The 13,373-nt window shown below is 45.4% G+C and overlaps 1 protein-coding gene across 5 annotated transcripts in view; it reads right to left on the reverse strand.

Annotated features, from left to right (window-relative positions):
- The window catches only part of ARVCF (ARVCF delta catenin family member), a 140,402-nt gene that overhangs the window by 30,846 nt on the left and 96,183 nt on the right, over window positions 1-13,373 (reverse strand). For 2 of the 5 annotated variants that reach the window (XM_074159664.1, XM_074159663.1), the window contains exons 8-9: window positions 11,274-11,291; window positions 7,205-7,276 (exon numbers count right to left, since the gene is read on the reverse strand). In XM_074159664.1, coding sequence (XP_074015765.1) covers window positions 7,205-7,276; window positions 11,274-11,291 — 90 coding nt within the window. The remainder of the gene's footprint in view (window positions 1-7,204; window positions 7,277-11,273; window positions 11,292-13,373) is intronic. The other 3 variants (XM_074159666.1, XM_074159665.1, XM_074159667.1) reach the window with 2 other exon arrangements.

A 13,373-nucleotide genomic window follows, 5' to 3' on the forward strand; every position in this document is an offset into this window, starting at 1 on the left:
GCTACACAACCTAAACCGGAAAAAGACATCCTCACTCCGAGGTGTCTATATTAGGAGTGGGGAGGCGTTAGTGGCATTGAACTGTCACAGTTGAACCTTCTTCTCCAGTTTACGTTGGTTATACATCCTCCACGTAGCAGAACTCTTCAAGTTCCCAACTCTAATTTTCCTGACACAGAAGGCAATCCCTCTTAATTGGGCAATTTATGGGATGTCTGGTCACACAAGCGTTGTGCTTCCCCTCACTACACCTCCAAGAGCCTCGCTGTCCCACAGACACCGTTTCACCTCTACCAGCAATCCAGGCTGTCTCATCACTAAACACAGCTTTCCTTGGCTGTCCCTGGGGAGGAAGCAGGGGCTGTGAAGCTGGGCTCAGCGCTGCCGAGGCTTTCTCACATGCCAGAGCACAAACGTTTGACAAACACGGTAGCGATTACCAGAACGCAAAGCCGTAACTATTCTGCACATTCCTGAGCAGACAGATAACACCAGGGCAAGAGCCGGTCCCGTAACGGTCTCACATTCCTCTCGCATGATTTGGTGGAACAACTAAACCCCACACGCTGTGTGAGTCCCAGCAGCACGACTGTGCACAGACAAGGTGTAGGGGCTCAGTCGTACCATTAGTGTTTCTCCCAGAGAAATATTTGTTTCCTCACCATCTCCAAAGTAAGAATGTCGTAGGAGATAATTATATTTACAAGTGAAAAGAATTAGTGGTAGAATTCAGAAAGGTCATACACACTTGAGAAAAGCAAGGCTGAACTGCGAGTCCTGATCAGTATTTGGGTATTCCTGCAAAAATAACTGCTACAAATATACAATATGAAATGCCTACATGAATGTAAGTGATCACACCCACCGACGATGACAGTAAAACTGCAGGTAAGGCAGACCTACACCTTCCACCTCAAGGCAACGCTGACGCTACGACGATGCGAGTGTACGTCTGTGGATAACAAACGTGCCCAGAGGCTGACAAACGCTGCCAGACCCGGGGAACTACTGACCTACAAACATCACTTAAGTCACCTGTACGTCGAGAGAGCTAAAAGGATATAGCACCTGGAGAAAATCACGTTTGGCCTACAAACAAGTAGTAACATAACAAAACAAGCAGACCATAAGGGAAACCTGGACAGTCGGTGATGGTCAGTGACATAACTTGCCTCCCTCTACAAAGGTTTGCTGACTCCTACACAACAGAGCACTTTGTCTTATTAAAATCCAGATTCTGGCAACATAATGCGATACAAAAGCACAACCGTGCCCTTCACACGTTTGCCAAAGCCCTGCTGCAGCAGCACCAAGGGAAAGGCCCAGGAGATTCTGTTTAGTCGCTGCTGTTTGATGCATTGTGTGACAATCCCTCGCCAGGGGTACCTGGGTAACACATGCTTTCTGGGGAAAATCTGCTGCTTTTAACTGCTCGGCTAATTCAACACCTGTTAAAAACAGGCAGGGGTGATTTTGTTTTTTAAACCTTACGCCACGGAGTTATGTAGAAAGAAACAGAGATCGTTCCATGGACAACACCCTTCAAAGGCCAAGCTGTTCAAGGCTTAGGACCTGCACAAAAGCAACAAGGAAAGAACAACCCTTACGAATTGTGCTAATGATTTATTTTATGCAACATCTGTGCAGCAGGGTGAGCTCATCACAAGACTAGACTGTGAATGCCCAACTACTAGCACTGCTTTAGCAACGACACCCAGCAGCTCCGGATGGGTATGACACAAATCTACCACAAAGAACCGACTGAACCTGGCAAGAGGCAGCAAGAACCAAGAACCGCGAGTGACAGGGACATGGTGAGAACGAAGCAGTGTTTACTCAACAGGTTTCAAAGTCAGCTGTCCCTGAAAAGCGAGGCAGACCCTTCTACACATTCCTCCTGCCTTGTTGGCCTACGTAAAACTTCTCAAGCAAGAACTGGAGAACATTTCTAATCAGGTACAATCCTACAGCAAGTCTCCTTTTAGGTCCTCTGGAGTACGTGCTGGGACTAGGGCTGAGAAGTCAAAGAAAAACACCTTCTCACCTCTGCAGATGAGTCACCACCACCCATCACTGCTCACCTCACCTAGAGTTTACAGCAAACTTGTGCTGTCTGTAAACTGTAAAAAAACTCTGTAAAAAGAACAACACTCGTACTGGAATGATTTTCTGTTTCAAGGAAGTTTTATCAAGTTAACTATTGGTGACAGAATTTTGCACTCCATTTAAAATCCATGTGAAACGAGTAGCCCTTAAACCCTCTCCATACCTGACTCATGCAAGAAAGGAAAAATCCACAGGTGCCTGCTCTGAATTCTCACAGATGTTGGGAAAAAGAATGAGAATTTACAGGTACTGGGCTAGAGAAACTGTGGCAAGAGCAGGCTCCATGTGGGAATTTTCCTATTCAAGGCAATACATTTTCTCTGACTCAAAGCACTGGAAGACAGATGAGAAACCTTTCACTGCTTTGTAAATTATGAAAAACATAGGGGACCAAAATGAACACTCTGCTTAGTAAAGCAACAGAAATAAGAGATACTTAATAATTCTGATAGGGATTCTCAACAACGTGCATGAAATGCTTAAAAGATGTTAATACAAGAAAACGTTACTTGCTCTCACAGTGGAGACCTTCCAAGTCCCTCAGTCTCCGCTAGCAGGCACAGGAGGGGTGGGGATGGAACCATTAATCAATCAGTTCTACTCACTTATTCACAATATGACAATCAAAATTAATGATTGAAGGGAGCTGGAAAGGGCAGGTGACTGCTTGAGTCAACTTGTAAAGACTTAAAAAAGCAAATTAAAACAGCAGTGAAATGAGAACAGCAGCTAATCTTAATTACAAACCCAAAGTCAGAGTAAAGCTTCAGTGAAGTTTCTCTCTCCCCTCACTACACGTTGCCTTTAGCTGAAGACAAATTGCCAGCATTTCTGTAATCTACTAAGTTAAAGTCATTACTCTGACAGTGCCAGGAAGTCTAATTTCCTGGAGCAGTAACACAAAGATTTATAAGTGAATTTAAACACTCACCTTCTGGAATAGAAAAATCTATCATCAGCATCAGGCTACATGGAAAGCGACTGAGGATTTCAGATAATGGAGAAAGAAGAAATTCACCTGCTGACAAGTTCACCCAGAATCTCATTCCCTACGCACCCAGGCTGCTGCCCAGGTAAGTGTGTACACAGAGCTGAGCTTCCAAATAAATCCAGCTTTTCTGAGGTTCCTGCTGCAACAAAATAGACTTGTTCAACTACAGGCAGCTTTAGCACTAGGTCAGTATTTCTGCTCGACTCTCTCCTGAACTTATGTTCCCATTAAAATGGAAGTAATCTTAAATAATCAAAATGAAAAAGATAAATTAATAACCACATTAATAACTGATTTAAAGGAGAGGATGAGTTAGCTCATCCACCAGGCTGAATGTACCTGCGCGTCTCCTTATGGCTGAGAACTTTCAACTCCCTAATGAGAAACTGAAATCGTACCTGAACTTCAACTCCCAAAGCACCTTAGAGCACCTACTTTTATGCCATGAGATGTATGTGCACATAAACAAGAAGCCATGAGATTTGCTTAAACCAAATAGCACGGAGGCCTGGATTTAATTAGGAATAATCTGCTGATTCCACATTAAAAGCTGGTTTGCTCTTCTGGACTTTCTCCTCCCGTGTTCCAGCACCGCTGAACAGAGGCAGACGACCCAACACCTTCACATCAAGAGGATTAAATGTTACAACCTTTATAACATCTTCAGAGGGCTGACACATATCAACGTTGATTCTTTTCAGAAAAACCTTATCGCCCGGTCTGCCATCTGAGAGGCTGCTTTCCCCCGCACAGATATGATTAATCCTGATCTTCCCCCCAGTGCCCGCGCCTCCTGTCACCGCTCCTGCTCAGAAACCAGGGCTCTGCGAACAAAGCGCAGGAATCGTCCTGTGTGATGTGTTTAACGCGTGGACAGGAGAAATCAGCACTCGGGCTGTGCCAGTGCAGACAACACGCTGCGGAGTTCCCACCATCGCTGACCTACTTTATACTGGGGAAGGGATTTCAGCAAGGCTTTTATTTTTCCCCCTCCTCACAGAAGCAGCAATTTTTGAAAGTACTAAATTTAGCAAGGCTGCTTGGACAGCATTCATAATTTCTTGTCGGTGCTGTCCCCTTCTCATATGGCTCTATGCAACCTCTGATCACTGCCCCCAACATTTATCCTCCCTCTCTGACGGTCAGAAAAAAAATATGCTCCTTTCAAGAAAGAGGAAACAAGAAGCTTCTCTTCCAGCCTTTCCTCGTGAGGACTGTAGTACTCTGGACACTGCCAGAGCATATATATTTATTTTTTAATATCAGATGAGACAGCTTCTGAGAGCACTGCAAGTTCTCCCGTCTGACATTATCCAGTTTACCACAGATAACAACCCTGGACTGGAAGCTCTCCCCTGCCAGAATGCCTAGCACATAGAATTATTAAAAGCTTAGAAATGGTTTCAGGGCTGCTCAAATGCTGTGCTGCAGCAAAATCTGATTTCCATTAAAAAACCCAGAGCAATCAGAAGAAAAGACGACTCTAGTTCATCACTTTGAAATAAAGAATTGCCTTCATTCATTCATTCCTCTCCAGAACAAACAAATTCCAGGAAAAAAACCCCAAACCTAGGATTTAAACTAGGTAATAACTCACGAGACCCTTGGGCCTGTTCAGGATATGAACGTGTCCCTAAACTGTCTTGAACAAAGGCTGAGAAAACCACATATTTTAGTGGGAAATCATGATGTCAGGTCTTGAAACCTCACCTTTAGATCCACCAGACAAGCGCTGTGGATGCTGACTATCGATTACAGGAACCTTGACCCCACCGCAGCCCAGGATTTGTTAACTACCACAATGTCCATTTGCTGCCTTGCACCAACAAACCCTAGTACTGCAGTTTCATTTGCCTACAAAGATTCCAGCTGAAAATTCACTTTAATATGGCTTTAATAATACATGAAAGAGATTAATCTATAATTGTTGATTTCTGAAATAGCACTTCATTGTGTCACTCAAACCGAGTGCTTTTGATCATTAAAACTTGCATGATTTTTCAATCTTGGTAACGAGGTTCTGCTTCAGCTGAGAGCTGATCTCATCAGAGCCAATTATACTCTACAGCATAGATCTGACCCGAGCTTTTAGGGTTTTTAAAACTGCAATTTTATTTTTGTTATCTTACCGAACAATTCAAAGTCCTAGAGAACTTGTTAGAACCTTTAATATCCAGGAACTCTCAGATAATCTAGAAGCTTAGCAGGAAACTACTAGTAAAAAAAGTGAGCAAAAATGCATCACTGTATTTTTTACCCTTAGCACACAAATGAATAGTTTCTCATGCCTTTTTCCACGTCAAAGGCTCCTTTCAAAATGCTGTGGGATTAATCTCCTGACCTAATCTAGCATGAAATATGTAGTCAGACTAGAATCTATTCTGCTTAGATTAAATGAGGGTATCTCAAAATTATCAAACAGAATCTCTTGAAGAGTGTGTGATTTCTAACAATTGAATAGGGTAATGAGCTGTGTAAGCTCAGACACGTCTCCCATCAGATACGCCACAACTCTTCTACCATTAACAGAGCCACAGGAAAGATTTTTACCTTATTATAAAGAAAGTTAAGCAAGATCAATTTCTTTGCAGAAATCCTGGATTTCCATCTTTTCCCTTTAGTAGCATCTACGTTCCAATCACATTGAGAGAGGAATGAAAGTGCTGAAGCCCTCGCTATATTTTGCATCCCTTTCTTTTTCCGCATCCTTAAGGCATGTCCTGGCTCTGCAACATAACCATGCCCAGCCCAGAAGCTGGGACATTGAAGCAAAGGTTGGGTAGGAGCAGTTTCCCGCAGCTCTCCAAACGGGACGGCATCGCACCTTCCAGGAGGTGCATTACTACCCTGTGCAATAACACACCGAATGACATTAGTGCTTACACATTAGCCTAGAAACTGTACCCATTGTAAAGGGTATCTGTAAATAAATTAGATCCATCTATTAGGATTAGCTTGCGTATCATCAGAGCTTCACTGCCCATGATTTTCAGTGAGAGTGCAGCACTTCACCTGTATAACCATGATAGCGCTACTGGCCAGCAGCACATCTCTAAGGGTGCTGGATACAGCCTCCGCTGCTGCCCCCAGTTAACAGCGGGGAAAGCACAGATCATTATTTGCTCAAGGTGACTAAAGTAGCCCGATTCAGGTATCCCAAATCCATGGACCTCTCCATTGAGTCACGCCGTCTCTTTATACTCTCCGAAATGATACAAGTGCTGCAGAAGAGTTTAAGATTTCCCTTCTGCGGAATACTCAGGTAGTTCTGGGTATTCACAGCTCACTTGGGTGCAGTGGGAGAGCTTTTCCTGCCAGGCTGATGGGGTGGCACCGCAGCAGTTGCCATGACAATGGCTGGATCTTTGCAGTGACATCGCACACACTTTGGATGAAAACCTGTGCAAGTCTCAAAACACCATCCAATGCTGTAAGAGGCCTGACGAGATCCCAAATCATCTCCTAATCTCCAGTTAAAGAGAGTACCAGGCACGCAGGAGGGGAATGCAGATTGTTTGTGAAAGATTTCACCTCTGCCACGGCTGATATCCAAAAGCGCAATGCAGAAAAATTTTCTTGTGAACCTCCTGATTTTGAAAACTACAAGTTGTACTCCCGACAGACCGGGAGGATACTGTACTCCGGAGAAGGCTGGATATCAGCAAAGACAAAAAAACCCAAACTCATTCCCTGCCGTTCACTCTCCAACTTGTCGGAAGACTGAGGAGCTACAGAGATGCCAGGGAAGGGAAGGGGTTAATGACAAATGCACTCACCTAATGCATTTCCCAGCTCCTCACATTCACCTCTCCTGCGGGTGATTTGCAAATGGAGTTGTAAAGGAAGAGATCATGCACTCGCCCCTCTCTGGAGTCACAATCCCCTAACACCGAAGCAGATGGGCTTCTACAACTCAGCAGCCCTATGTAAGAGCTGGTTATATCCAGTATTGAATACTAGATAACAACAACCACTGACACACCTATTGTTTCAATTAACTGAAGACAAAAGAGAGATCAGCCCGATACGCTCATGTCTCCGGTCCCTTTCAGAGCCTCCAGCTCCCAGGCTACTTGTTATTTCCAAAAGCACAAACATTAGCATTACCTTTTGCTGCTTCAGACCGCTTAGGCAAATCGAGTGTATCAAAATTCCTGTCCAAGTCTCCATTCTTCTTTCCTGTGCAAAAAAAATAAGACAACAGATGGAAAAGGCTGTCAGCATACTGACAGGTGAGTTAGTGTCATGTGCATCTACAAGATGAGAGAAGAGACAGACTCAGAATATAAATCGCAGACCATCACCCATATGTGTATGTCTCTGACTCGCAATCCAGCGGCATTGCTGTGGGTTTAGCACGAGCAACTCGGGGACAAAAATCCGTGCTACTTTCAGGTTGATCCACAAACATGCTTAGCATTAGCATTTCAGTGGGTCTTAAGAGTGCTTAAAATCTTGGAAAATCGTGCCATTTCCCTTCTTGGCAAAGCTATGCCCCTCCCTCGAAGCCCAGTATTTACTTGTTATTTTCACAGAGGAATTCTGACCTGAAGCTTAGGCTGAAGCAGAAGCCGAGCAGCAGAGCAAAAAACAACATTCTCATTGCGACTATCAGGCAGGAAGACCTAGATTTAATATATTGTACTGGCAGCAGCAAACAACTTCACCTTGAATTGCCCTTCAATCAATAAAGTGCCATTTTGACTATTTATTAGAACTAACGGAAATAATTCCATACTTTTGCTAAGAGACAGTTTCAAACCATTGCCTCAGCTTTAAATTAATACAATCCTTCACAGAAAGCAGAACAAAACCTGGCCTTTAGTTTTAGGTAGGTTAGGAATTTCAGGTGATGTGAACAGCTGGGGAGGGAAGGGTTGATTTTCACCCCCTCTGCTCCCCCAGGGAGACGCAGTGGGACCAGCAGGCACCTCGCCATCAGGGAGCACTGACAGCCCAGAGAGGGATTTGGAAGGAAGAGCAGGAGTCTGCATGGCTTCTGAGGACAGCAGGGTACAATTTAGCTTTCCCAAATTATTTTGAGGGGAGGAAATCAAGTTATTTAGTCCCTGTCCCTCAATGGCAGGGGGGGCAGGTGCGGTGTGATGAGTTCAGAACACCACAACTGGAGCTGCCGGAGGTGGCTTCTGGGCAGGGGCTGCTGAGGGGGCTTACAGAAGGGCCGAGAGCTCCATCGGTCCTGATGCTTAAAAGCAAACAGGAAAATGGTCCTTGAAAATGTAAATGTAAATGTAAAATGTGGAAATTAGTCTGAGTCTTGACTGGGAACAGGTCACACAATGCGAAAGGCCGACCCCTGCCCCGTTATAGCAGGGAGGGGGTACAGGTTCTGCACAGCACATTCAGTGGCCACTCTACTGTCCCCCTTGACAAATGTGCATGTGCAGTACTACATAGAGAAGCAACAGAACTTTTAAATACCAATATGAATATTTAGAAATAACATCAAGAGGGAAAAAAAACAACCCTCAAGACAGTATTCTATCCCCTCCCTTTCTGTGGAAATATCATACGCTTTTGTTTGGAAATGCCAACACCAAAACCAGCCAACTTCCCCTACTGCGCAAAGCAAAACATGCACCTAGAAGTTCTGTTCATCTGAAGTAATTTGCTTCATTATACGGAGCAGGAGGAAGCCCATCTAAGGTGCCAAAAGGTCATGCAGCCGGGTATCATGCCGTTCCTTTGGAAGGTATCATTTCTAAAGGAAGGGACAGGAATTAGCTGCACTTTGCCGCCCTCCATCAAGTTTTCACTCCATGAAAGCGCCAGAAACATGTTACTTGGGGAACCAAACACCGGAAACGAAAAATGCTGTGCATCACCAAAGGACGTTGCATCCCATAATGGCAGCCGAACCCAGTCACTGGCTGCAAACCCTTGTTGATCCTTAGAGCACTGACAGGAAAAAGCAGGGCAGAGGGAGGTAAAAAAAGCATTGAAGGAAGCCAGTGTTTAGGAAAGATTACAGACTTAAGGCAGACCAGTAAATGTGACTCCCTCTTATCTACAAGTAGGACAGGCTGTTTTTCCACATGACCCCAAATTTCACGTCTCTGGCATTAGCTAGTTTAAACCTCAGAACATTTTCTTGGAGAGCCAGACCTCATTCACCACAACTACTCATTTCAGAAGTTCTCTCTGTAATTTAGAGGTTGGGGTTTGGTATTTCTATCAGCCCTGCAGAACTGAGGTGGCACAGGAAGAGTTCTCCTCTTTTAGTGCACTCTCTGGTAAGCCGTATGCAGCATGTATTTGTGCACAACGTTTTAAGGAGGAGGTTGTCCAGGAGAGCAGTGTTGGCTGCTGCATCTTTCGAGCTGGCAATGCAGAAGCTGCTGCCTGTTTCCTACCCCATCTTTCATTGAGACAGCAAACTCCGCCTGCGCTCTCTGCTCTCCAGTCCCTCTCTCCCAATTTCTGGGCCAGAACACAAATACCGTCCCTCTTCTCTGAAGCATTCGCTAGTTTGTCTCTCTCGCCCTCCGAGAACTTGCAGCAAAGCCCCGGTGGCTCAGAGCAGGAGCTGCCGGCTGTTTATGAATGGGAGCAATTCAGAACACAGAGCTCTGGCCAAGGGGATTTCAACTCTGCAAATTACTTGCTTAATCAAATTGAGCAAGGGCCAGGTTCAGAAATACCTGAAGCACCTCCATTTTCCAGGGCTTTGCTCCAGAGAGAAGGTGACCAAGCTGTAAGAAAACTCCAGAAGAAATCCATCTAGAAGGCAAAGGTTTCAATCTGCGGCCCAGCTAGTATTTTTCCCATTTGATTTTCACAGGACCCACAAGTATTGCTTTGGTATTTTGGTATTGGTTTGGAGTGACCAAATTTAGCAAGTTCCAAGAGACTGCCAACTGGCCAATCTCCCAGCCATCCCCTGGCCTGACTGGTATCATTCGAATACCAGCTTCACTGCCAGGTTCTGCAGCCCTGAGCACCCCTCCGGCCTCAAGCGCTGGGGCAGAGGATGCTGAAACGCCCACACCAGTGGCAAAAAAGTAGTTTCAGACCCTGTTTTTGTACATCTCGATTTCTGCCCTTCCATGCATCTCCCTGCCTTGCTCTCAAAGTTTTCCAGCCCGAGGCATGCCAGGGAAAAGCCGATGCTGTTGGATCAGAAGCACGGCTCCGAACTTTGCCGAGAGCGAGCCAGCTCCGCACACGCCTCTGGCAGGTCTGGCTGATGGGACCTGGCACAACACGCTGGTTTGGGAAAACAGCCCGACACGAGCCTCACTTCTGCAAGAAGCCGTTTACAGTCCCTGAAACAGTGGGATTAACATTCTTTCCCTCTCCCACCGAACTAATTTTCCTTATGTAAGGAAGGAACAACCAAAACATGACCTTTGGCATTTTCACTGTCAGACTCTCAGAGGGGGCTTTGAGGTGCGACCCAGCGTTATTAACCACTAACATCGCTGCTGATCTTCCGCAAATGTAGTTTTGCTTTGCTGAATAATCAAAACAGCTATTCAGTTGGAGCATTTTTGCTGAAGGATTAATTCCCAAACGCCTTCCTTCTGGTTAAAAAAAAAAAAAAAAATTTGAAGGGAAAGAGATGTTTGTAACACCCCCTCGGCCTCAGCCCCGTGTGTTCCAACTGCAATGTCCCTCACTGTGCTGGGATGAGAGCTTTGGGGTGCACCCCTTGAGGTATTTACTTGGGGAAGCTTCGCCCAGCGAGTCCGCGTGCTGGCGATACAGACGCAGCAGCCCAGGGACGGATGCTCAGGCAGAACACCCAGGAACCCTGAGAACACCCATCAAAGCTGCTGAGCCCCCGTGGCCTCTGCCGCCCCAACCGGCCAGCAAAGCCCCACTCTGATGCCACAGGGCTGGGGAGGCCACTTGCCCTTGGGTGTTCCCTCTCTCCTGGGGTTATCGGGCCAGTCGCAAATCAATTCCCTCACTGCAATTACACCAGCAATTAATAAAACCTTGTCTTTTCTGTTCCCAGGGTGGGAAGACCAAACTGAAAGTGCTCACTCGATTCGAGGATTTCCATGCTGCTGCCACAAAGAGGAGGATGCACTGGGGGAGCAGAGGGGAAGGTGAATGAACAAGACCTTGGTCTCAGCTCTCAGCCTGGCACGTAAAAGCTGAACAAAGCATATTATGGCGATGACGAAAAGAAAGTATTGCAAAGACTCACCTTGATTGAACCACTCCTCTAATTACCAGAAAAGCAGCAAAAGAAAAACAAAAATTTACAGGAAGGAAGAAAATACAAAGGAACAGTCACAAAGAGGCAGAATTTCACAGAATAGGTTCGAAATCTGAGTACTACAAGAATGCTACAGAAATTTAATCAATTAAAAAAACCAAACCAAAACAAGATACTCCACTTTCTCCCTTTTGTTCCTGCTGAAAAAAACCGATCTTTCTCTGCACAGCTTTTGCTTTCTTCCTTTTTTCATCAAATGAAAAGGTCCTCACAGAATTGAGGGGACAGAAGGATGACTATCCCTTTTTTGAGGTATTTGAAATGCTATGATCAATGACCATGAAATAAAATAAAATAAACATGGAAACACTGCAAGAGCAAGTGAACAAGAGGGGGAGAGAATTGATCTATTTTTCAAGTCCTAGACTGAGAAAATTACGGCAGGTTTAGAACAGGTATTCACATAAATTTGATAGTGAGAAAAGGAAGCTTCTCTTTATAATTTTAAAACCACATTTATTAATGGATTTTAATTTTTATCTTTTAAACACAACAGTTACCTGTCCCCCTCTATCCTTCTGATCTACACACTACCAGCTGCGAGCCCAGCATTATTACCCGTTGACATCCCTCTAGAGAACAGCACACTGTAAAAAGGACACTGCAAAAAGGGGGCAAATATATGTTAAAATATACTTTGGAAATTGTCATTTCCTGCTGAAGACACGGAGCCAAACCCAGGCTGTCGCTGAGTGCCTGCACTGATGCTGAAATCCACAGGTTCATCCTCAGTGTCAGATGATTTTGAGACCAATTTGTTCAAAAAGGGGTCATCAGACGCTTTGGCTGATGAGTAGACCCTCTCGGGGCAGACAGACACAGAAGGGACAGATTGGTTGGCCCCAGGGGACACGGGCAGAGGCTTGACAAAGGACAGCCACCACCTGAGAGCGCTCTCGGAGGACGGTGACAGCTCTCCATCAGCCCGCTCCCCTCCTCACACAGCGCACACCCATCGTTTCTACGTCTGAAAGGGTTTTCACTGACTGGGCTGCTCTCAAGCAGCAAAACAACTGGCAGCACGTGTCCAGGGCTCCCAAAGGCTGTCACACGCCAGTCTGAGTCACTCACTGGGAGAACAGGCTGGTCAGGCAGGTAAAAGTTTTTCTGCCGTTTCCCCCCAGTCATTAAGAGAGTCCCAATTTTCATTTTTTTTAAAATACAGTTTCAATCTAGTTGATGACAGACTAGTCTGCAACAGCAAGTTCACACTGTGGCGACTTCCCGAACACACATGGAAACACGTAACATTTTAATAACATGTACAGGTCAGACCAAAGGAAGAGCACTGTGCAGGATGCAGTCTGTCAAGTTCAAACAATTCCGTATCGGCTCTTCAGGACCAAAGTCTTCCTTGGAGCCGGCTATAAATAGTAAGCCTGGATGTGAGTACACATGAATGAGGAGAATGGAGCCCAGACAGAAAGCGGAGTTAATTATCTCTGAATTCAGTCTAGAATAGTCATTTCTCTAAACCAACAAAGAAAACAGATATAATTTGAGTGTCTCTTTCTAAAGGAAAAATGGAAGGGGGGTTACTGAGACTATTAATCCTCTCTTGTAATGAAACTCATTTGCAACACTCGTGTCCCAGAGGAGAGAACAGGTCTAAAAGTGACTGACAATTAAAAGCTACAAAATCATGTTTGCAATTTAAATTACTGAAAGAGTGACAGAACTGGGAGGTTGTACGTTTTGGTTGTGAGTGGGAGGGTGGGCTTTTAGTTTGTTTCTCCATGAGAGACCGGAGGTGTGGAAGGCGTGCGGACAGGACGGCCGTGCACAGGGATGGAGCCATGCTGGCCACCACTCATGCTGGGTGGCCAAACCAGGAGACTGAGCCCAGACCTGGCAGATGCAGGAAGGCAGCAGCGCAGAGCAGAGGCAGAGCACATCCACCCGTGTCCAGCAGCAGGGTGTCGTCTATCAGCATGCACCACTCCTGTTCCAAGCCAAAGCTACAGCAATCATGGAGAAATTCCCAAATGTCTGTTAGCAATGCGACAAGGGAGACGAACACATGCCACG

The sequence above is a fragment of the Numenius arquata genome, chromosome 16 (assembly GCF_964106895.1).
Source record: "Numenius arquata chromosome 16, bNumArq3.hap1.1, whole genome shotgun sequence".
Lineage (NCBI taxonomy): Eukaryota > Metazoa > Chordata > Aves > Charadriiformes > Scolopacidae > Numenius > Numenius arquata.